This window comes from Alligator mississippiensis, chromosome 4 (genome assembly GCF_030867095.1).
Source record: "Alligator mississippiensis isolate rAllMis1 chromosome 4, rAllMis1, whole genome shotgun sequence".
Taxonomy (NCBI): domain Eukaryota; kingdom Metazoa; phylum Chordata; order Crocodylia; family Alligatoridae; genus Alligator; species Alligator mississippiensis.
Window position 1 is genome coordinate 1163121 of NC_081827.1, and position 23839 is coordinate 1186959.

At 55.9% G+C, this 23839-nt stretch overlaps 1 protein-coding gene across 1 annotated transcript; it reads left to right on the forward strand.

Annotated features, from left to right (window-relative positions):
• The first annotated feature begins 1094 nt into the window (after positions 1 to 1094).
• Positions 1095 to 23595, forward strand: LOC132249848 (uncharacterized). The gene is made up of 4 exons (XM_059725504.1): positions 1095 to 2056; positions 2607 to 2761; positions 10785 to 11030; positions 22609 to 23595. The coding sequence occupies exons 1-4, from the start codon at positions 1267 to 1269 to the stop codon at positions 23593 to 23595; spliced, it is 2178 nt and encodes a 725-aa protein (XP_059581487.1). The 5' UTR covers positions 1095 to 1266.
• Positions 23596 to 23839: the final 244 nt, after the last annotated feature.

A 23839-nucleotide genomic window follows, 5' to 3' on the forward strand; every position in this document is an offset into this window, starting at 1 on the left:
ATTTGATAAAACTCCATCTCCAGCCGAACCTTGCCGCAGGGGAAGTTTAGGCTGGAGATGAGGAGGAGGTTTCTGCGTCTGAGGGTGGTCGAGCACCGGGACAGGTGTCCGGGGGAGTTGTGGCCTCTCCATCCCTGGAGGCGGTGATGAGTCGGCTGCACCAAGACTTACATGGACTCAGGAGTAAATTTGCTACCCGCATGATGCAGGTCGCAGTTATACCCCCAAGTAGTTACTGCACAGTAAGGCATGTGTCGACACCTTACTGCGCAGTAACAATAGGCGTGTAAGGCAACATAAGACAATTAACATCCTAGGAGTTGCCTTAACACTATGTAGGCTCAGCGGGCCGGAGCCCAGCCCGTGGGGCAGGGTGCTGTCGCAGGTACTGTGGTACACGCTCCTGCAGACACTGAAGCCGTGGTTCTGCCAGCAGGGAAAGGCCTTAAAACTGCTTACTGTGCAGTAAATTACTGCGCAGTAAGTTACTGCAGAGTAAATACACTTGTAGACAAGCCCACTGACCATGAGCTGATTATGTTCAGTTTGGGCAGAGAGAGAACCAGTAACAGATAGCTACTTGGTGAGACCAAAGAGCCAATTCCCACAATGGCAAGGAGAGTGAGGAGTGAAACTAAGTGGGAAATAAAACTCAGAGAGCAAAAATGTGAATGAAAAGAGGGAAGATTTTCAAGACAAATTGATGGCATGGACAAGAGCCGTCATTCTACAATCGAGGGTGGGGACAGCTTTGGCTCAGAGCCTGTCCTGCCCGGTGGGGAAGGAACTTGTCCATTGGCGGGAGCTCAGCTGGTGGCAAAATCTGCAGGGAGCCTTGGGATGCGGTACAGTGGCCAGGGACTATAGCAGGGACGTCCCAGACGTCCCAGACTCAATTCACTCCAGGGGTGCAGAGGACCAGAGCTGTGTGATCCATGTACAATGTGTGTGAGCCCCAAGAGCCCTGTCCGTCGGCGTGACACGGCCCAGCCGTGCTGGGGAAGGGGCTGATCTTGCTCCGGATCCCTGTCCCCGCGCTCTGCTTCCACTCACTGCTGGTCTCTCTCCCCACAGGTAGCTGCCACCGGCCCCATGGACGGGGCGAACCAGACGCAGGTGACAGAGTTCGTCTTCCTGGGCTTCTCCCGCGTCCTGCAGGGCCAGGCCTTCGTCTTCCTGGCCTTCCTCGCCATCTACCTCATCACCCTGCTGGGGAACTGCCTGATCCTCACCCTCATCGTGCTGGATCCCCAGCTGCACAGCCCCATGTACTTCTTCCTCGGCCACCTCTCCTTCCTGGACATGAGCTACTCCTCTGTCACCGTGCCCAAGATCCTCGTTAACTTTGTACGCCAGCGAGAGACCATCTCCTACCGGGAGTGCATGGCACAGATGTTCTTCCTCATGACCTGCGCAGGAACGGAGTGTGCGCTGCTCACCGTCATGGCCTTTGACCGGTACGCGGCCATCTGCAAACCCCTGCACTACACCCGCATCATGAGCAAGAAGGTGTGTGTCCCACTGGCCACGGCCTGCTGGCTCTGGGGCATCCTTGCCTCGGCCATCCACACCTTCCTGGCCACCGACGTCTCCTTCTGTGGAGACAACCAGATCCACCACATCTTCTGCGACGTCCCTCCCCTGCTGAAGATCGCCTGCAGCGACACCTACATCAATGTAATTGCTCTTCATGCTGCCACTGTCTTTGTGGGCTTGAGCCCATTTCTGCTCGTCCTCATCTCGTACCTCTACATCCTGGCGGCCATCCTCCGCATGCACTCCAGAATGGGCAGGGGCAAAGCCTTCTCTACCTGCACCTCCCACCTGGTCGTGGTCATCATCTACTTTGGGATGGCCAACCTGAACTACAACCGGCCCAGCACCGGCTATTCCCTGGAGGTGGACACGCTGATCTCCACACTCTACTGCATCATCACCCCCATGCTCAACCCCCTCATCTACAGCCTCCGCAACCAGGACGTGAGGGGGGCCTTGAAGAAGGTGCTTGGGTACAAGAGGAGGGACTGTGTTTCCACACATGGGGAATCAGGGCCAGGTTAGGGTCATGCCTAGGAGGTGAGTCCTGGTTCACCAGGACATTCAAGAAGCTTATCATCATGATTCATGGAAAATTACTGACTTGACTCTCTTAGGTTATAAAAAGGTATCGTCAAATGAGCCGGACGAACCGTGACAGGATGTTTCCAGCACAACTAATCCACTTCACGGGGTCAACCATACATTGCCCCTTGTCCCGCCTTGGGCAGGGAACCGAGGCAGGACAATGTGCCACATGTTCCCTACTTACAGAGATGTGCCTCAGAGAGCTCCTGGGGCACGGTTACATGTGGGACCCCAGCTTCCTCCGCTCGCAGAGACCCACACCAGGGCATCTCTGAGGTGCATTTCTAAGCGAGGAAAGCCAGGTAGGCACTCCTGGGGTTTATGGGGCCTGATCCTAAATGGGAATTCCCAGGGCATGCAGGATCAGGCCCTTCAAGTCCTGAGACCCCAGCCTAGCTCTGGGCTGCCTGCGCTCTCACACTGGACAGCAAAAAAACCATCAGCTGTAACAGGAACTACGACCACCTTTCCTGAACCCACAGATTCTGGGTGGTTGTGGCGGGACAAGGAGTATGGACATCTGTGCATTTGGCCTTCTGAAATGGCAGCAAAAAAGGCAACGTCTGTGTCCACCTTTATGGAGAACGTGACCCTCTCCGGGAATGGGAGCTTGCAGAAGAAGGGCCTCTCCATGGAGGTCAGCACTTTGCCTCGTCTGCCTCGAGACAGGATGGGCCAGAGACACCTCTGTGGTAATGACCAAAGCCCCTCACTCTACTGCTGGCCTCCACATCCTGCTGTTTGCTCTCAGGCAATGTCAGTGAGGGGCACTGCACATCCCAGGAATAAGCCAGTGTGCGGCTTCTCCTGGAATTATCTCCTCTCAGGAGATGTCACATCCATGAAGGAGCCATGCTGCCTTCTCCTGCTCCGTGGCAGACCCCAGCTGTGTGCATGACTCCCCCGGGTGTCAAATCTGCCATGCGCATTGCTGACTGCTCCAAGAGAAGCAGACGGCAATGCATCAGAAGCTGAGCTCCAGACCCCAGACTGCAACCCCTTTAGCCTTTTAGCCCTTTTCTGGGCACAATCAGCACTCAGGGCACCAGGAACCTCAGCCAGGAAGAGGAAGTTTGGCCCGGTCATGAGAATCGGCAGAGGCTGGGATGTGATTGCACCTCCTGCTTCCCAATGGCCTGGGTCTGCATTGAGGGGCAGCTGCGCTCTCCAACATGCATGGGGGCCGATTCCCTCTGGGAAGAGGGAAACCCATGGACTGGGTGCGGGCACTGGGTCTATGACCCAGATACCTTGTTCCGGGAGGACCCGAACCCTCAGACTGGCCACAACTTCTCCATTCCATAAGAGGTGAATTTTATTGATACGCACTGATAGCACATAAGGGCGCCAGATCGCTGAAGGGGGGCTGGGTCCCCCAGTGGCTGATCGCTGAGCCAGTGGCGAAATCGGTGAAACCAGAAGTGCACTTCCAGTGACACTTCCGGTTTCACAGCTGGCACTTCCAGGGGGCTCATGGCCAATCTCAGGGGTTGCACGTGCACCTGCATGCACCCCCTACGTGTCACCAGTGTTGGCCAGCATATTAGGATTAAGTGATTTTAGACGTGTTAAAAAGGGTCCCTGAACCCAAATTTGATGAAAGGCTCAATTTATTCTGTATTGCTTGAGGTGTTTTTTGCAAAAACTGCCTTTGTTCTTCCCCTCCCACATTCTCTCTCTCTGATTAATAAAAGGCTATCTTGCTCAGCATGCCTAGCTGTGAATGCCTGAGGGGAGACGGGTCAGATGGCATGTCACTTCTAGCAGTGCTTGGCCGTTTATTAATTAATTCACTCCTACCTGAGAATATACTGGAAGGCTTCAGCCTACAAGGAGCACCCAGAAATACTTCCAGGGGGCAAAGCACCCCCAATGCTGGCTGGGTGTGTGTACCCCGGGCTGCACAGAGCCCTGACAGAGACCAGTGCCTGGGTGATGGCAGCATTCCCCCAGGCTTGTGGGAGATCTCCAGGAGGAGGGACAGCCAGAAGTAAGTGACCCAGGAGAAACTCCTGAAGCATGGTGTTGGGCCAGGCACAGTGAGGTGGGTGGCTCAGCACAGTTGTGCCCTCTAGTGTCCTGCCACACCACAAAAGGCTCTGCACCACGTTGGTGCTCTGCCCCATCCCGCTTGACCTCAGCTCGACACCCACCACATGGCTGCAGCCTCCTGGGAGGAACCTGGGGAAGGACCCAGCTGCTCCCCACATGCACAGACACATGGCCAGCCCCACTGTCCAACAAGACCACAAGGACACAGAGAGAAAGGGGTTTCTTCCTAGGTAGGGGCCAGGCAGGCTGAAGAGAGGGGCCCTGATGGGGCTGTGGGGCTGTGAGCACAGCCTGGAGGGGCCTCCACTAAGGCTACCTGCACCACAGCAGTGCTGGAGAATCCTGTGCTGGGAGGGAGCAGAGGCCAGGGCTCCTGCCCCTACTGGGGCTCCCCCGAGCCCAGGCAGTACTGGTCCAGCACTGAAGATGGGGGCTGAGGCCAAGAAAGCCAGTGACAGCCCCGGTGTTGATGGCCTGGTCCTGTGTGCCAGGGTCCCTGGATCTGTGGGATGTGGGATCTGACCCATCCAGCCTGAGGGTTGTCATGGGGCATGGAGGTGTGAAGCCCTGTCATAGCGTGGGGGTGCTCCCAGCCTGCCCTGAGCTCTTGGGTAAGGGCTGGGGCTGCTCCCTGCTGGGGGATGATGCTATTCAATCCCCACTCAGGCTTCTCTTCTCCAGATTGATCCAGCCCAACTCCCTCAGCGTCTCCTCACCAGTCCTGTCCCCCCACCCTCCAACCATTTCTGTTGCCCTCCACTGGACTCTCTGCAACTTGTCCACATCCTTCCTGTAGTAGGGGCCCAAAACTGGACACAGGACTCCAGATGTGACCTCCCTAGTGCAGAATAGAGGGGAAGAATCACTGCCCTCAATCTGCTGGCAACGCTCCTACTGATGCAGCTCAGGATGCCGTTTGCCTTCCTGGCACCAAGGGCATACTGCTGGCTCCTGTTCAGCTCCTTTTCCATGGTTACCCCCAGGTCCTTTACTGCAGAGCTGCTACCCAGCCCATCACCCCCAGCCTGCACCTGTGCATGGGATTGTCCCATCCTAAGAGTAGGAGTTTGCATTTCTCCTTATTGACCTTGTTCCTCCCTGGCACACAAGTCACTTTAGGGACTGGCCCAGGGGAACTGTTAAATGCTGGTCAGCGGCGCTCAGGTCTGACTCCAAAACTTTTTGGTGCTAAACTTAGTTGATTGCATCATGAAGTGGAAGTCCTGGGAGGCATCAGGGTTTGGTCACACCAGGCTAGAGCTGTGCTACGCGTCCAGCTAAGACCCTGCAAAGACCTGGATGTAGCTGCTGCACTGAGTGGCAGAAACTTCACACAGCCCTAGTGTGCATCCTTGGAAAAGACACCTTGTTCTCTTACCTTTCCAACACGACCCAAAGAACAGGGCAATTATAGAGGTGGTTTTTCAACCCGGTTCTTCTCCTGTGTCAACCAGCAGTGCCTGACTTGGACCGAGATGATAGTCTACAGAAAAATTTAATTTCAGGACTCCACCCTGGTATTGGCACATTTACCTTGACACTAACCTCAGGGACTGCTGGCACAACTATTTTGGAAAGATGTACTACTGTTGGGGAAACTGGTTTCCTCCCAAACTCAGAGCAAACAGCAGGGCCATTATTGCTGCAAGGTACGGTTCAGTTTTCTCCAAATGAGAACCTATTTATTTCTCCAAACGAGAACCCAGTTCTTTCTCAAAAAGAGAACCCAGTTAATTCCTTATTAAACCAATATTATTTAGCATTATAAAGTATTAACAACAAGCATGCTTTCGGATATAATTTTTGAAGGGAGTAATTGTATATTCCCAGTCCTAATACAACACATCTCGAGAGCTGCCCTGGCATCTCAGAGCAGGCTGGGTCCTTGAGGGGAGATCAGAGTTTTTCAGTTCTCATTGTTAGGGTGAGGGGAAGGGGATGCATCTTCCTTTGTCCAGCTGGTAATATTTATAGCCCTTTAGATAGGGCGTTTGTAGATGACACTTTAAAGCGGGTTAAATGCCTTTTGCACTGCTTTGATGGCATTACTGCTTGCACATTCGGCAGTGTATTGAACATTAATTCCAGCCACTGCAGCACATTTGGCGCCGTAATGTGCCTTAAATGACTGGGATGCAGCAAATGACTTTGGGGCTCTGCACAGTAAAACACCTCCAAGGAGTCTTAGTTTCCTTCCCTACGGCCACAGAGGGAATCACCGGCTCCTTGTGGCTCAGGGGCTGTGCAGGCAGCCCATGCAGGCAGCCCAGCAGGAGCCTGGGAAGGCAGGCTCCACAGAAGGGAAAAAAATCAGCGAGCCTGATCTTCCCCCCCACAAGCCTGCCTTCCTGCCTGAGCTACGTTGGGGCCCGGTGCTTTCCTCCGTGGCGGCAGTGCCCCTAGGACTGCCCGAGCCAGATGCCTGTGGGTGGGTGTTGCCTGGGGGGGAAGGCCGCCACTGCTGTGGAGGGAAGCACACCACCCCCGCCCTTCAGCTCAGGGACCGCTTTGCACACCAGCAGCTCACTCTCCCCTCCCTGCAGCTGGAGAGGCAGGTAAGGATCGGGTGGACACAGGTGCACACGACACGGGGGTTTACTTTGCCCTAACTGAAGCTGTGTTTTTAAAAAACACCACTTCAAATTACAGAGAATTAAACCCCCGTATTGTGTACAAGTGCCCATCGCTCCCAGTTAAGCCAGGCTCTGTTTTTCATCAACACACTGAGTTTTGTCTTTACTTTATCATTGCTTTTCCCTTCTCTGGGTACCAGGGAGTCTTCTGCTCCAGATATGGTTGGAATGCACCGTAACAAGCCCTTTTATCCAGAGCAAGCTATTTTTTCCGACTTTTTACCAACCCCCCCCACCCCCCACAAGTTATACTAGACCTTTCTTTTTAGAAAAGCAGGTTGCACAATCACATAGCTTGTGTACGTATGCTAACTACGTGAGCGCACTCTAGCCTCCTTCTGTCAAGTCAGCTAGGCTTTGTAGGCATAAGGGACCATTTCAATCCTGTCAAGCGTCAAAAGGCTGGACTGTCTCCACGCCATGGCACGGTCCTTAGGAAAATAACATCTAATACATTTGGTTACTTCGATCGCTACTACTGCAACTGTAATATGAAGCGATGATACAGTAGTTTCTTTTTCCTGCTGGCCAAGTTAGTTTTCAGATCTGCAAATGTCCACACTGTGATTACTTAGAAACAGACTCTGGGCTGTCTGCTTAGCAGCACTTCTGCAGCTCGGGCTGGGCCCTGTGAAAATGGCCAAGGCTGCAACACCAGACTGATGAGGACAGCCCAGAAGGACTACAGAATCTGAGGGCTGGAAGGGACCCCAAAGGATCATCTGGTCCAGCCCCCTGCATGAGCAGGAAAGACATCTGGGGTCAGATGACCCCAGCCAGGTGACCGTCCAGTCTCCTCTTGAAGACCTCTAGGCTGGATGATTGCACCACCTCTGGCGGAAGCTTGTTCCATAGTCTGGACATCCTAGTTGTGAAGAAGTTTTTCCTATTGTTCAGCCTGAAACTATCTTCCAGGAGTTTGTGGCCGTTATTTCTAGTTTTCCCCCAGAGCGCCCTGGTGAACAGCTGTTCACCGAGCCCCTGATGTATGCCTCTGATGTAGCAATAAGCTGCAATCAGGTCCCCTCTCAGCCTTCTTTTCTTTAAGATGAAGAGTCCGAGATCCCTCAACCTCTCCTCGTATGGCTTGCCATGCAAGTCCCTGATCACATGGGTGACCCTTCTCTGGACCCTCTCAGGCTTTAGCACATCCCTGTTGAAGTGTGGACGCAATACTCCAGCTGTGGCCACACCAGTGTTGAGTAAAGTGGGAGAATCACTTCTTTGGATTTACTGGAGATGCATGGACTGATGCATGCCAGTGTTGTATTGGCCCTAGCAGCTACTGCGTCGCATTGCCGGCTCATCTTCATGCTGGGGTCTACTGTTCCCCCCAGATCCCTTCCATGTGTAGTGCAGGTCAGGCTAGCGATGCCCAGCTGGCAGGTGTGCGGGGGGGCTCTTCCTTCAGATGCAGCACTTTGCATTTCTCTACATTGAACCTCATCTGGCTCCGCTCTGCCCAACATGCCAGCCTGGCTGGGTCTGCTTGCATCTGCAGCCTATCTGCACGTGTGTCTGCACAATACGAAATATCTTGGTGTCATCCGCGACCTTGGCCAATGGCCTTTTCACCCCCTCATCCAGGTCGTTGATGAAGATATTGAACAGCACTGGGCCTAGTACCGACCCCTGGGGTACACTGCTGCCCACACCTTGCCAGGACGAAGCCAATCTATTCGTTTGGACTCTCTGAGTCCTACCCCACAACCAGTTCTGCACCCACTTGACGGTCCTGCACTTGAGCCTGATATCTTCCAGTTTTCTGATTAGTACCTCATGGGATACCAGGTCAAAGGCTTTCTGGAAGTCAAGGTATATGATGTGCGCCGCTTTTCTCTCATCCAGGTGACAAGTCCCCTGATCATAGAAAGAAATGAGGTTGGTCAGACAAGACTTGCCCGCAGTGAAGCCATGCTGGCTGTCATTCAGTATGATGCCGTCTGCAAGTTTGGCACATGTAGCCTCTTTGATGAATGTTTCTAGGATTTTCCCTGGAATAAACGTTAAGCTAATTGGCCTGCAGTTTCCTGGGTCTTCATGCTTCCCCTTCTTGCACAACATTGGCCCTCTTCCAGTCCTATGGGATTTCTCCAGAGGCCCATGATATTTCAAAGACTTTTGCCAGTGGTTCTGCGATCACTTTGGCCAACTCTTGCAGCACTCTTGGGTGGAGTTCATCCAGTCCTGCTGATTTATATACATCTAATTTCTGTAGTTAATTGTACACCAGTTCTGTGGCAATGGTAGGAACAGCGTCAATCCCACCGTGCTCGTTCTGTGCCCTACCTGGTGTGTTGTTCCCCTCAGTTTTGTGAAAGACCAAGGCAAAGTAGTCGTTTAGGAGTTTGTTTTTTCCTGACTGGTAGTGACCCGGTATCCTGAGGCATTGAGTGGTGGCCCCACACTCCCATTAGTTTTCCTTTTACTCCCTGTGTAGCTAAAGAAGGACTTCTTGTTGTCCTTGATTCTTGTAGCTCGTTTTAATTCAGTTTCTGCCCTAGCTTGTCTAATCTGGTTTCTACAAGTGCAGGCCAGTGTCAAGTAGTCTGTCCCACCCTACCGTTGTTTGCACGCCTCTCCTTTTTTCTGCAGGGGCTGCAACTTCCCTGCTTAGCCAAGAGGGTTTTTTGACCCATCTGCTGCTTTTTCTCTGTAAAAAGGGTGATATAGTCTCTGCAGGAGAAGCCTGAAGAGGGATTTGATAACAGTCTTCATGTCCGTGCAGGGCAATGGCAACAAGGGTAGAGATGGGCTTGTCTCTGCGGCCGCAGGGGCCAGGACGAGGAGCAGGGTCTCCAGCTGTCGGAGGCGAGGTTGAGGCTGGGGATGAGGAAGATGTTTCTGCTTCTGAGGGCGGTCGAGCACCGGGACAGGTGCCCGGGGGAGTTGTGGCCTCTCCATCCCTGAAGGCGGTGACCAGCAGGCTGGACCGACACGTGTCTGGGGTGGTTTAGTCAGGGCTCGTCCTGCCTGGGGCAGGGGGATGGACTAGATGAACCTGTGAGGTCCCTGCCAGCCCTACTTGCCTTGATCTCTTCTGATCCTGAGTCATTACCTCACCTCAAAATGACCACGAGACACAAGAAATCATTAAAACTTGCTCATGAGATCCTGTGTAACATCCCTGCAGCCAGAGCCCTGCGCCAGCCCTGTCCCAGGGGTGAGCCCAGCATCCAGACAGCCCTGGCCCTGAGCACAGGGCAGATGCAAGGAGCACAAGATGCCTGGGGAGATTGGCAGCGGCAGCCCCAGCTCCCCCGGGTGCCCGCACGTTCCCCACGTGCGCTCCATGCCCGTGCGGGAGCCCTGCCATTACCGTGCGCTTGAGCTTCACACTCCAGTGAAACCCCTGTGTCCAGAAGCTTCCCCCATTGCAGTGGGGGTCAGTCACTGCTGTGACCCCTGCACCCATTCGGTTTCTTGCTGCTCCAGCTCTGAGATGCAGAGAGGGGACCGGTGCGAGAGCCGGGTAGGCTGCCGGCAGACAGCCCGAGCGGGAAGAGAGGCGCCTGACACTGTCTGGTTTCCGTGTAGCTGTTGCGAAGAGGGTAGAAATCACTGGCTTTGTAAGTTGAGAGGGGACAGGACAAGACACAAGGGACTGGCATTGCACCAAGGGACACAGGTTAGATGTTGCGGGGAACTGAGAAGCAACAGAAGCCAGAGACAGTGGATGCAATCACTGCGAGTCTTTAAGTACAGACTAGACATGCGTGTCCGAGCTGGAGTAGACAGGACAGATCCGCACTGGAGCAGGGCATGGGACTAGATGACCTCTCAAGCCCCTTCCAGCTCTGCTTTGCTGTGACTCTGTCCCAGAAATGCAAACAGGGACTTTCCCCATCAGCATGAGGTTGAGCCCTTGGTGTCGTGCTGGGGCAGGGTCTCCTCCCAGCCATCACCTTAGTCCACACCTGGCTGTGCACGTTGGGAGGCGTTGTCCTTCTCGTGGTGCCCCAGGGCCCTCCTCAGGGCGCCCCTCACGTCCTGGTTGCGGAGGCTGTAGATGAGGGGGTTGAGCATGGGGGTGAGGATGCAGTACAGTGTGGAGACAAGCGTGTCCACCTCCGAAGAGTAGCCACTGCTGGGCCGGTTGTAGTTCAGGTTCGCCATCCCAAAGTAGATGGTGACCACGACCAGGTGGGAGGTGCAGGTGGAGAAGGCTTTGCGCCTGCCCGTGTTGGAGCAGATGCGGAGGATGGCCAGCAGGATGTAGAGGTACGAGATGATGATGAGCACAAATGGGCTCAGGCCCATGAAGATACTGGCCAAGTGTAACGTGATCTCATTGACGTAGGTGTCGCTGCAGGCGATCTTCAGCAGGGGAGGGACGTCGCAGAAGATGTGGTGGATCTGGTTGGCTCCACAGAAGGAGACGTCGGTGGCCAGGAAGGTGTGGATGGCCGAGTCTAGGATGCCCCAGAGCCAGGATGCCAGGGCCAACAGGATGCATATGCCCCTGCTCATGATGCGGGTGTAGTGCAAGGGTTTGCAGATGGCCACGTACCGGTGAAAGGCCATGATGGTCAGGAGTGCACACTCAGCCCCGGCACAAGTCATGAGGAAGAACATCTGTGCCATGCACTCCTGGTAGGAGATGGTCTCCCGCTGGTGCCGGAGGTTGGTCAGGATCTTGGGCAGCGTGACGGAAGAGTAGCACATGTCCAGGAAGGAGAGGTGGCTGAGGAAGAAGTACATGGGGCTGTGCAGCTGGGGATCCAGCACGATGATTTCATAGATTTCATAGACATTAGGGCTGGAAGGGACCTCGGAAGATCATCGAGTCCAGCCCTCCGCCCAAAGGGCAGGACGTCAGCTGGGGTCATAGGATCCCAGCAAGATAAGCATCCAGTTTCATCTTGAAGGTGTTCAATGAAGGCGCTTGAACAACCTCCGGTGGCAGGCTGTTCCAGACCTCGGGGGCTCGGACAGTAAAGAAATTCTTCCTTATGTCCAGCCTGAAATGGTCTTGTAGTAGTTTGTGACCATTCGTCCTCGTCATCCCTTGGGGCGCTCTGGTGAACAAACGTTCCCCCAGATACTGGTGGTCACCCCTGATAAACTTGTAGGTGGCCACCAGATCGCCCCTGAGCCTGCGCTTTTCCAGGCTAAAGAGCGCCAGGGCTCTCAGCCTGTCATCGTAGGGTCTGCTTCCCTGACCTCTGATCATGCGCGTGGCTCTTCTCTGGACTCTCTCAAGCTTCTCCACATCCTTTTGGAATTGTGGAGCCCAAAACTGGATGCAGTACTCCAGCTGCGGCCTCACTAAGGCCGAGTACAGGGGGAGAATGACGTCCCGGGATTTGCTTGAGAAGCATCTATGGATGCAAGCCAGCGTTTTGGTCGCTTTACTAGCCACAGCATCGCATTGCAGGCTCATGTTCATCTTGTGGTCAATGATGACCCCCAAGTCTATTTCTTCCTTAGTGCTAACCAACATAGCACTGCCGAGCCTATAAGGATGCTGCAGGTTTTTTTTCCCAAGGTGGAGAACCTTGCATTTATCGGCATTGAACACCATCAGATTCTCATCCGCCCACTTGCTGAGCCTGTCCAGGTCAGCCGGGATCATCCGCCTGTCTTCTGGTGTGGATGCTTTGCCCCAAAGTTTGGTGTCATCGGCGAACTTGGCCAGTCCGCTTCTGACTCTATTGTCCACATCATTAATGAAGATGTTGAACAGTATGGGTCCAAGGACAGAGCCCTGGGGGACCCCACTGGTCACAGGACACCACGATGAGTGACTTCCATCAATTACTACCCTCTGGGTCCGACCCCGGAGCCAATTTTCCTGCCACTGGATCGTGGGGGACCCAAGGTGACAATTGGCCAGTTTCTCCAAGGGACGATCATGGGACACCAGATCGAAGGCTTTTTTGAAGTCAAGATATATGACATCAATCTCATCTCCCTTGTCCAGGTGATAGGTCACCTGGTCGTAGAAGGAAATGAGATTGGTCAAGCAAGACCTACCCGCAACAAACCCGTGCTGGCTATCCCTTAAGATGTTGGCATCGGCCAGTCCATTAAGGATGGCCTCCTTAATAAACTTTTCTAAGATCTTCCCCGGGATAGAAGTCAGGCTGATGGGCCTATAGTTAGCCGGATCCACTTTCCTCCCTTTCTTGAAGATAGGCACCACGTTGGCCTTCTTCCAGTCTTCGGGCACTACACCAGAGCGCCAAGAGTTTTCAAAGATCCGTGCTAGAGGCTGGGCTATGATGCTCGCCAGCTCCTCGAGTACCCTGGGGTGAAGATTGTCAGGGCCGGCTGACTTGAAGGTATCCAGCTTCTCAAGATGTTCCTTCACGAGGTCAGCATTGATGGAGGGCAGGGGATCACCCTCACCCGGACTTCCCGGCCCTGTAGCGGGCACGGGCGTCCCATGGGGCTGATGAAAGACCGACGCAAAGTACCTATTTAATAGGTTGGCTTTTTCCTGGACGTCAGTTGTCAGTTGCCCCATCTGGTTCAGCAGGGGTCCAACGTTGCCCCTGCTTTTCCTCCGGCTCCCCACATATCTGAAAAAGGACTTTTTATTGTCCTTGATGCTCAAAGCTAGCTGGAGTTCAGTTGCAGCCTTGGCTTTCCTGGTCTGCTCCCTACAGGACTGGACCAGTGCAGAATAATCCTCCTTGGAGGTGACTCCCATCCTCCATCCTTTGTAGGCCTTTCTTTTTAGCCTCAGGAGGTCTGCTAGGTCCCTGGAGAGCCAGGGGGGCTGCTGTGCCCTCTTGCTGCCTTTCCTCCGAGATGGCATAGACTTAGTTTGGGCATTGAGGATCGCTCCCTTGAGGAGCAACCACTCTTCTTGAACTCCCCTCTCCCTGTGTTCACAGTCCCTTAGGGCCTCACTGACAAGCCTCCTGAGCTTGTCAAAGTCGGTTTTCCTGAAGTCAAGGACTTGCGTGTTGCTGACTGACTTGCCAGCTTTTCGGCGGATGGTGAAGGTGATCAGCTCGTGGTCGCTGTCACCCAGCTTCCCATCGATCGCTAGGTCGCCGACTAGGTCCTCCCCAGTAGCCAGCACCAGGTCGAGCAGCGCTTTGCCTCTCGTTGGCCCATAGACTTTGTGAGTCAGGTAGAGGTCATCCACACACGAGAGGAAGCTCTGCGACCGCTCAGATTTTGCCGAGCGATCCTCCCACGAGATGTCTGGGTAATTGAAGTCACCCATGACAACCATGGTCCTGGAGCAAGCTGCCTCAGCCAGTTCCTGGGCAAACTCCTGGTCAAGCTCAGGACTTTGGGTGGGAGGTCTGTAGTGGACTCCCACCATTGTGTCCCCTGTGCCGTGTTCCCCACGGATTTTAACCCAGAGGGTCTCCAGCCGTCCACCCTGGTCGCCAATATCGGCTTGCAGGGACGTGTAGCTTTCCTTCACATAGAGAGCTACACCCCCGCCCCTCTTCTCTACACGATCCCTCCTGTACAGGGTATAGCCATCTATCCCCGTGGTCCAGTCATGGGTGGAGTCCCACCAGGTCTCCGTGATCCCTATGACATCGTAATTGTTTGCACTGAGCAGGAGGATGAGCTCCTCCTGCTTATTCCCCAAACTCCTGGCATTAGTGTACAGGCAGGCAAGTGCCCCCTGCGGGGCTCCTTCCTTGCCCACAGATTTTACCAGGGCTGGGGCTGGGGTGGGCTCCCTTGAGTGCCGTGGTCCGCTGGCTTTGCAAGGATTGTTCAGCGGGCCAGCAGTGGCGGTAGTCCCCCCGTCCCCCAGCGGGCTTAGTTTAAAGCCCGGTGGAGCAGGTCAGCCAGTCAGGCTGAGAAGAGCCTCCTCCCTAGGGGAGAGAGGTGGAGGGTGAGGGTGAGGATCAGGCAGTTCCCCAGCAGCGTGATGAGGTAGACAGTCAAGAAGGCCAGGAAGACGAAGGCCTGGCCCTGCAGGACGCGGGAGAAGCCCAGGAAGACGAACTCTGTCACCTGTGTCTGGTTCGCCCCGTCCATGGGGCCAGTGGCAGCTACCTGCGGGGAGAGAGACCAGCAGTGAGCGGAGGCAGAGCGCGGGGACAGGGATCCGGAGCAAGACCAGCCCACCGCCTGCCAGTGCTGCCAACTGAGCTGTGTTTATCACTACACCTAGAAACTTTCCAAGGTTATGGTTATGTTTTTAAGAGAGAAGAAAGTTGGGAACACGTGCTGCTGGATGCACATCAGAGATTTGGGGTTCACACCAAGTCATAGGCGGGATACCCACGTGTTTAGTTTTACCAACCATTTCTCCCCCAGGAGCAATTGTCCGTCTTCCTGCTGTCAGTGGCCCGTGCCTTGTCCTGAAACCGGTAACGCTCCCAGCTCGGGAAATCCCCGCCTTTTGCATTCGACATGACCTTTCGTTCCGTGCACAGCAGCACGTTCCTGACCTCAGCTTGCAGCGACCAGAGGTTTCTCACGCTTTCTCTGTTCTCCTCTTTAAGAAAGTTACACACAAAGCCCTTAATTACCTGTGTGATATCAGAGCGGGTTGGCCTGGCTCCCCGCCAGTGTTGGCCCGTGCGCGTCTCATTTCCAGCTGGAAGTCGTCTACCTTCCACGCCCAGCCACGTGCCCTTGCTGGCTCCGCCACGCTCAGGTTTCCTCACTGGAGAGGCACTGGTACACTACAATTAAGGCCCTTTTTGATTTTCTTTTGGATAAAGAGACTGAGCTCTTCACGCTTCAAGCCTTTATCCCTATGAGAAACTGATAGATATTCCCCGTAGTTACTAATGGACTGGAAAGGACATCGTCCTCTTCATGGGCCCGGAGTGAACCTCCTGGATTCTGCAAGTATTAATTGAATAATTCTGCTCTTTCTCCATCATCACGAACAGTTCTCTCTTGTCGTTTATAGCTTCTAAATTAACAATCATGGCTTTTAATTCCTCATTTTCAATATGTTTCTCAATTCCAGTTGCTGCTCTCACCTCCCTGCTGGGTCGGTGCAGGCACTGGCTGCTTGGCAGAGCTGTCTGCTGGGAAGCCAGAAGGAGCCATGGGTCTGACTGTAGTGGAGCTCGTGCCCGTGTGCCCGTGAAAAAACCCGTTATGATGCCTACAGGCCGTAGGCTGCAGTCCTGGGGCTGGGCAGTGAACGGCGAATGAAACCATTCATGGGTGCCCAAGCTAGGAGACCGAGCAGTTGTTAACTCCTTGCAGGAACCAGGGGTGGATTATGGGCTGGTGTTGCCCCTGGCAATCGAGGCCCTACCCAGTGGGAGCAGCATGTCCGGGGCAGGCACGCAGACCAGGGCCATGCAGGGCGGGTGCGGGTGTCCATGAAGGTGGCAGTGGCTCGGTGGGGCTGTCTGCTGATCATCCAGGAGGACCCGTGGGTCTGACTGTGCCGTCCACTTGTGCCCTCGTGCCCACAAAATGAAAACAAAGTGTAAGATGCCCACAGCCACCATTTACTGTGAAGGGCAAATGAAAGCACTCGCGGTGGCCAAGCAGTTATTAATTCCTTGATGTAACCGGGGTGGATTATGAGATGAAAGGGCCCCTCGCAAGCAAGCCCCCAGCCAGGGGCAGCACGTGGCCAGCACAGGCGTGCACGCTGGTCAGGGCCACGTGCGGCGGGCAGGAGGTCCGTGCGGGCGAGCAGAAGATTGATTCACGTCAGGCTGGGCTGCTACACGTGGTGTCCGATAATACACACTATGCACATGGACCTGCAAATTGACGTGGCATCTGGGGGGAAAGGGACTTATTACATGTCGTTCAGTGAGTTACTATGTACACGTGACAGATCAATGGCTGTAGCATATTCATTTGGGTTGATGCAAACTGAAATACATCAGAATGCGGTTTATCTTGCACCACAACAAACTCATTTAAAGTGCAGAAAAAACCCCCATATGTGTAAAGAATGATGCAATTAAACGAGAAAAAAAGGGCAATTTCACCATGTGCACAAGTGCCCGCAGGCCATGCGTGGAGCAGGGAAATGCAAAGGAAACGTAACAAGCCACAGCTGGGGGAGAAAAGCAATGCACAGATGCAGCCCGGGGATGGCGGGAGGGCAAGGTGCTGCGGAGATGGGTCTGGTGGGGACCGTGCATCGCACACTCCACACGAGACGGCCACGGGTGGCTGCGGGAAGACACAAGGCAGCTTTGGGCTGCCGCAACAGGGATTTCCTTGCCCTCGTTTCGGATGATTGTGTGCTCTGCAGCATGGCCTGGGCTTTAGCTGTGGGGCTGTGTGGGGTTTTGGTCATCGCTTTCTAAGAAGGATGCAGAGTAACTGGGGAGAGCCCAGAGATGAGCAGCCCGGGAGAGCACGGCGCTGAGCGCAAGCTCTGAGACACGGGGAGAAACTGGGGATGTTCAGTCAGGGGAAAAAGCAGTTCAGGGGCAGGGGGATGCAGGGCTGGAAGGGACCTCCCAGGGTCATATAGCCCCCAGCCCCCTGCCCCCTGCCCCAGGCAGGATGAGCCCTGACTGAAGCAGCCCAGACATGTGTCGGTCCAGCCTGCTCGTCACCGCCTCCAGGGATGGAGAGGCCACAACGCCCCCGGGCACCTGTCCCGGTGCTCGACCGTCCTCAGACACAGAAACCCCCTCATCGTCCCCAGCCTAAACCTCGCCTGCGGCAGCTGGAGACCCTGCTCCTCGTCCTGGCCCCTGCGGCCGCAGAGACAAGCCCATCTCCACCCTCGCTGCCATCACCCTGCAGGGACATGAAGACTGTTATCAAATGCCCACCCAGCTTCTCCTGCCCAGACTGGTCCTCGCTGGCTTCCCTCATTGGTCTCGTGTTGCGAGCCCCGGCCGGTTTCACGGGGCCCAGGCCGAGCTGCACAAGTGCTGCTAAGCAGGCGGCCGAAAGCCTGTGTCTGAGGAACCGCGGCGTGAACCTCTGCAAATGTGACAGCTAACTTGTTCAGCAAGGAAAAGAAATCATCAAGCACAATTCAACAAAGCACAAGGCCTGCAAGGAGATAGGAGATCCCTGGTGACCAGGGGCATCGTCCCCGTTCCCTGTGGAAGCACCGGCAGCCGCTCTTCCCCGTTAGCTGGAAGCCGCTCCTCTAACTGCCTGGTTCGTACTTCACATGCCCGTGATCCCCCGCTCGTCTGGGGCTTGTCCCGCTGCCCCGAGAGTGGTCCGAGCAGCCCCGCACTGTCTTGCAGGTGGGACTGTATGTTTTCCAGCTTGGCTCTTCATTGAGCTGCCTCTGACTGCCGGGAGCTGACGTGTCGGTCAGCAGCTGGGAGATGAACGCCGACCGTTCAAGCCCGGCCGTCCAGGTGTAAAACCTCTGCCCCTAATTGCTTACATACATCCTCTGGGGCTTTTCACTGTGCTATAACATCTCGATACTCCTCCTCCCAGGTTTGTACCTTCTCAGGTGTCCCCTTTGCAACCATGTGCAGTCCTTGAAGGAGAGCTGCCTTCTTCCTGCGTTTCCCCTTTTTTATTCTTTTTAATCCACCCACCCCACTTTTCACAGAGGGTCCTCCATGGCTTTGGGATGTCAAATGTGCCCTGTTTCCATCCTGATCCCCATATCAGATAACTTGTTTGAGATGTTCCTCCATTCCCTTGTTATCAGGCAGGGTATTAGTGCTACCCATGCCAGACAACTGACTTTTAGAATGGGGTGAAACTCAAGCTGCAAACACCTCACCTACCAAACAAATAGTGCCAACACAAATTGCTGCCGCAGCAGCCTGCGCCCCAGTCGGGCATCAGTTTTGTTACCCAGATTACAGGTCACATCTGACTGGTTTTTCTTTCACTGAAACTTTTGGAAATATCCCGGGCGTGTCCAGGGTGGAGTTCGGCGCTGGAGTGGGGTGGAGGGTGGAGGGTCCAGGGCTGTGACCTGGGCCCCGACTCCTGGCCCTGGGCTCATGGCCTCGTGCTGCACCAGGCCCCCATCCCCTCATGCCCACGTCTGAGTCCTGCAGCTCCTGCCCTGCCTGCCCTCTCCTCCGCTTCTGTCTGTGCCGGCACCCACGAGGGCCCCGCTCGCAGCCGCCCGCCCCGTGGGGCTGGGTCGATTCAGCCTGGGGGTGCAGAGCTGGGGCCAAGCGGGGCAGGGGCAGGGGCAGAGCCGTGGGAGGGGGCCGTGCAGGCAGCAAGGGGGCACTGGCGAGGATGCAGGGCTGCGAGCGCGGCCTGGGAGCTCTGTCCAGCCGCCGCACCACTGCAGACCGGTGCACACCCTGGGCAGAGGGACCTGCCGCACGGATCAGTCCAGCTGCCCCGTGCCTGGGTCAGACAGGGCTGAAGGACCTGCCATGGGCCAGATAAAATCCCTCCCAGGGCCATGTTTGGCCACGGGCTGTATTGTGCCCATCTCTGGTCTAGCTCCATCCTATCTGCAGCCACCCTGCAGGCACCTGAAAGCGGCTTTCAAACTTCACCTCAGTCTTCAGTTCCCTCGGCCTCTGCTAACCTGTCCTGTCCCACAACCATTTTAACTGCTCTCTGCTGGACTCTCTCCAATGTGTCCACCTCCTTTCTGCAGTGGGGGACCAAAACTGGATGCAGGGCTCCAGATGTGGCCTCCCCAGTGCTGAAGAGAGGGGAAGAATCACTGCCCTCGATCTGTGGCAATGCTCCTACCGATGCAGCCCAGGATGCCGGTCACCTTCTTGGCACCAAGGGCACACTGCTGGCTCCTATCTATCTTCTTGTCCCCTGTCCCCTCAGGTCCTTTTCTGCAGAGCTGCTGCCCAGCCCGTCACCCCCAGCCTGCCCCGGTGCAGGGGATTGCTCCCTCCTCAGTGCAGGACTCTGCAGTTGTCCTTGTTGACCTTGTTCCTTCTGTGCACACAAGTCCCTTCTGGGACAGTCCTGCCCTGGGCAGAGAAGCTGCCCTCATTGCACTGTTTTTCAGTGGCCAGGACATTTGGTGCAAGGGGCCTGGGGACACGGAAACCCCTATCCCGATGCCAGGGGTGGGAAAGACCCTGTTGTGTTAGTGGGGTGTTGGGTGCTGACACACGAGCTGCCCTGATAGCCACGGGGTTGGTGACTGCCTGGAAAAGGGGCAGCAGAGCCATCCACGGGCCAGCACCCCCCACCTCACAGCTGGAGGATTGCAGCTAGCCCCTGGCATCTGTCTGGGACAGGCCAAGGTTGCACGGGGCCAATTAGTGCTGATCTAATAGGACTCCAGGAACAAAACCACTGTGCTGGAAAGCAGTGTTGTCCTGCTCTGCTTCGCTGCTTGGGTCCCAATCCCAACGGCCCTGTCTGCCCCCCTGGGCCTGGCACTAATGACGACAGCAGAGGACACGCTGGGGCCTCGTTACCCACTCTGCTCTTCATAGCACACAAACGAGGCCCAGGGGGAACTGTTAAAGGCTTGTTTGTCAGCGGCGCTCGGCTCTGACTCCAAAACTTTTTGGTGCTAAACTTATTAGATTGCATCACGAAGTGGAAGTCATGGGAGGTGTCAGGGTTCGGTCATGCCAGGCCCGAGTTGTGCTCCGCTGCGTCCAGCTAAGACCCTGCAAAGACCTGGGCGTAGCCAGCTGGAGACAGGAAACATGAGCCAAAATGCCCGGGATCCCCAAAATCAGCAGGGCGTGAGGACTCAATGCTCGAGCAAATGCAGCACTGCAGGTCACTGGCAGCCTTGGTCTCAGCCCACAGGAAAGACCCCAAGTCAGACCCCGCTCCCCTCCCAGCACAGGGGATGCCAGCGCTGGCGTGGAGCAGACGGCCCCTCCAAGCCATGCTCGCAGCCCCGCAGCCCCATCACTGCCCCTCTCTGCTGCCTGCCCGGTCCCCATCCATGGCTCCTCAAGGACACCCCTGCTCCCAGATGAAAGACCTCAAAGCCAGGCCTCCCCAAGCCCCTTTTCCTGGAGCCGGCTGCGGGGATGTGCAGGCACCCTTCACGTGGCCTCGTGGCTGGGGTTGGTGTGAGAGGCAGGGGTGCATGGGCTGTGCTGAGCCATCCCCGTCTACGCACATAAGGAGAGGGTGGGGAACCTGGCACCCATTTTCTATTAGCATTGCACCGTGGGGGCACAGGTTCGATCCCATGGCCCTTAGTGCTGTCTCCAGGGGCTGGGGCTGGACCCCGCATGGCACTTCCCTGCGGGGGTGGGTCTGTGCCGGCCGCAGCACGGACTGCCCTGACAGGGCCGGGAGGGGGACACCCAAGGACACTAGGAGGGTCCCTGCCATGCACGACCCTTCTGGGCCTGCCCAAGGCACTCCACGTGGATGTGGCTGCTCTTTCCCTGGGGGATCGTGGTCTCCGTGGCCCTGTGCTCACGTGCTCCCATCCCCAGTGATCCTGCATGACTACAAAGTCCCTGTATCAGTCCTGTGTGGCATTGAGACGTGTCTCTATTTGCTGGGTCAAACCTGGCAGTGTGCAGATGCACCCTGGCACGTGCACGGGCTCTTCTCTTGCGGGAGACGGCGACAGGCGAGCGACCTCTGCGTTCCTGTCCTAATTCCAGCCCTCTCGCCCACCCCGCGTCACGTCTCCTCCCCACGCTCAGGAGGCAGATGGACGTGCTCCTGCATCGCCGTCACCCACTGCAGAGCCTCCCTCCTTCTGCCGGACGTCTTCTCACACAGGGCGACTGGAGCTGCGCGCTATAATCCAGGTGAGGAGCTCGCAGGGGACTGGGACTGGGTTAGGGGCAGTCTTTCCCATCCTGCTCTGACCCCTGATGCTACAGCCCACAGAGGTTCACCTTCCCTGTCCTGTCCTGAGTCTTGCTGAGGTTAGATATTTGGAAAAACTTTCTCACGAGGAGGGCGGTGAAGCACTGGAAGAGGCTTCCCAGAGAGGTGGTGGAGTCTCCATGCTTGGAGATTTTTAAGACGCAGCGAGACACAGCCTTGGTTGGGATGGTCTACTTGGGGCTGGTCCTGCTTTAAGCAGGGGGTCAGATTAGATGTCCACCCAAGCTCCTTTGCAAACCTAATTATCTGACTTTGTGTTCCCATCATTCTAGCACATGCTCACCTAACACGTGCCCAACAGAGATGGATAAAGTCAGATGTCCCAACTTATTGGACTTAGAAAATCATCCACCCAGGACAGTTCCCTCCTGTGCCTAGTAAGCACTAAAGCTGGCACCTCGTTTTACATTTGAGCCCACCTGGCTTTTTGCTTCAGCCTCTGGTTCCTGTCCCACTTCCTGCTCTGGGTCAAAGCCCTGTGAGACCTGGTGCCTTCGACCGTGGGAAGGTGCCTCTACCCTGACGTCTCCGCGGGTCTTGTGCACTCTGTGCAAGACATCCAGGCTCACCACCATGACAGGCAGGTCTCCAGCCCCCCAGTCACGCTGCAGACCTGCTTTGGATCTGGCCGGGGGGCTGCGAAGGGGGATCCTTGGCTGGGGGCAGCACCGATGACAATGGTCTTGGGAGCCTGGACACTCCCAGAGGCCACGCAAGGCGGCCAGGGGATGCAGCGGTGAAAAAGGGCTGGCAGTTTGGGGCCGTGTCAGCAGGACTAGAGGTGTGAGCCCCTCTCGCCCATGCTGGTGAGCGCAGCATGTTTGGGCAGCGGGTAGCAAACACAGCAGCGCTGAGATGCTGCTGAGGGCGGGAGTCCCTGTCCTCTCTTGATTCCCGCTTCCCTTCCAAGCCCTGTTGTTCTGGCTGCTCCCCTGGTTTGCAAGTACCCCGTTGTCCCTCATGTTCGTCCTGTCCTCTCACACTAAGCTTACTGGAGCCTTGGTTGTGAAGGGCACGTAGATCGAATGAGTGCCCTGCCCGTCGGCATGACACGGCCCAGCTGTGCTGGGGAAGGGGCTGGTCTTGCTCCAGATCCCTGTCCCCGCGCTCTGCCTCCGCTCACGGCTGGTCTCTCTCCCCACAGGTAGCTGCCACCGGCCCCATGGACGGGGCGAACCAGACACAGGTGACAGAGTTCATCTTCCTGGGCTTCTCCCACATCCTGCAGGGCCAGGCCTTCCTCTTCCTGGCCTTCTTGACTGTCTACCTCATCACGCTGCTGGGGAACTGCCTGATCCTCACCCTCATCGTGCTGGATCCCCAGCTGCACAGCCCCATGTACTTCTTCCTCGGCCACCTCGCCTTCCTGGACATGTGTTACTCCTCCGTCACGCTGCCCAAGATCCTCATCAACTTTGTACGCCAGCAAGAGACCATCTCCTACCGGGAGTGCATGGCACAGATGTTCTTCCTCATAATCTGCACAGGGACAGAGTGTGCACTGCTGACCGTCATGGCCTTTGACCGGTATGCGGCCATCTGCAAACCCCTGCACTACACCCGCATCATGAGTAAGAAGGTGTGTGTCCCACTGGCCACAGCCTGCTGGCTCTGGGGCATCCTGAACTCAACTATGCACACCTCCCTGGCCACCGACGTCTCCTTCTGTGCAGCCAACCAGATCCACCACATCTTCTGCGACGTCCCTCCTCTGCTGAAGATCGCCTGCAGCGACACCTACATCAACGAGATGGCTCTTCATGCTGCCAGTGTCTTCGTGGGATTGATCCCATTTCTGCTCATTCTCATCTCATACACCTACATCCTGCTGGCCATCCTCCGCATCCGCTCCAACACGGGCAGGCGCAAAGCCTTCTCCACGTGTGCCGCACACCTGGTCGTGGTCATCATGTACTTTGGGATGGCCATCCTGAATTACAACAAGCCCAGCGCTGGCTACTCCCTGGAGGTGGACACGCTGGTCTCTGCACTGTACTGCATCCTCCCCCCCATGCTCAACCCCCTCATCTACAGCCTCCGCAACCAGGACGTGAAGGGCGCCCTGAGGAGGGCTCTGGGGCACCATGAGAAGGACAATGCATCCCCACACGCACAGCCAGGTGTGGACTAAGGTGATGGCTGGGAGGAGACTCTGCCCCAGCACGACACCAAGGGCTCAGCCTTGTGCTGATGAGGAAAGTCCCTGTTTGCATTTCTGGGAAAGAGTCACAGCAAAGCAGAGCTGGAAGGGGCTTAAGAGGTCATCTAGTCCTGTGCCCTGCTCCAGTGCGGATCCACCCCGTCTACTCCAGCTCAAATGCACGTGTCTAGTCTGCACTTAAAGACTCGCAGTGAGTGCACCCTCCCTCTCGCTG

Coding starts and splice junctions, on each gene's coding strand:
- LOC132249848 (XM_059725504.1), top strand. CDS start 1,267: ATGTACTTCTTCCTCGGCCACCTCTCCTTCCTGGACATGAGCTACTCC. Junction 2,057..2,606: donor ACATGGGGAATCAGGGCCAG/GTTAGGGTCATG, acceptor CTGAACCCACAG/ATTCTGGGTGGTTGTGGCGG. Junction 11,031..22,608: donor ATGGCCAGCAGGATGTAGAG/GTACGAGATGAT, acceptor CTCTCCCCACAG/GTAGCTGCCACCGGCCCCAT.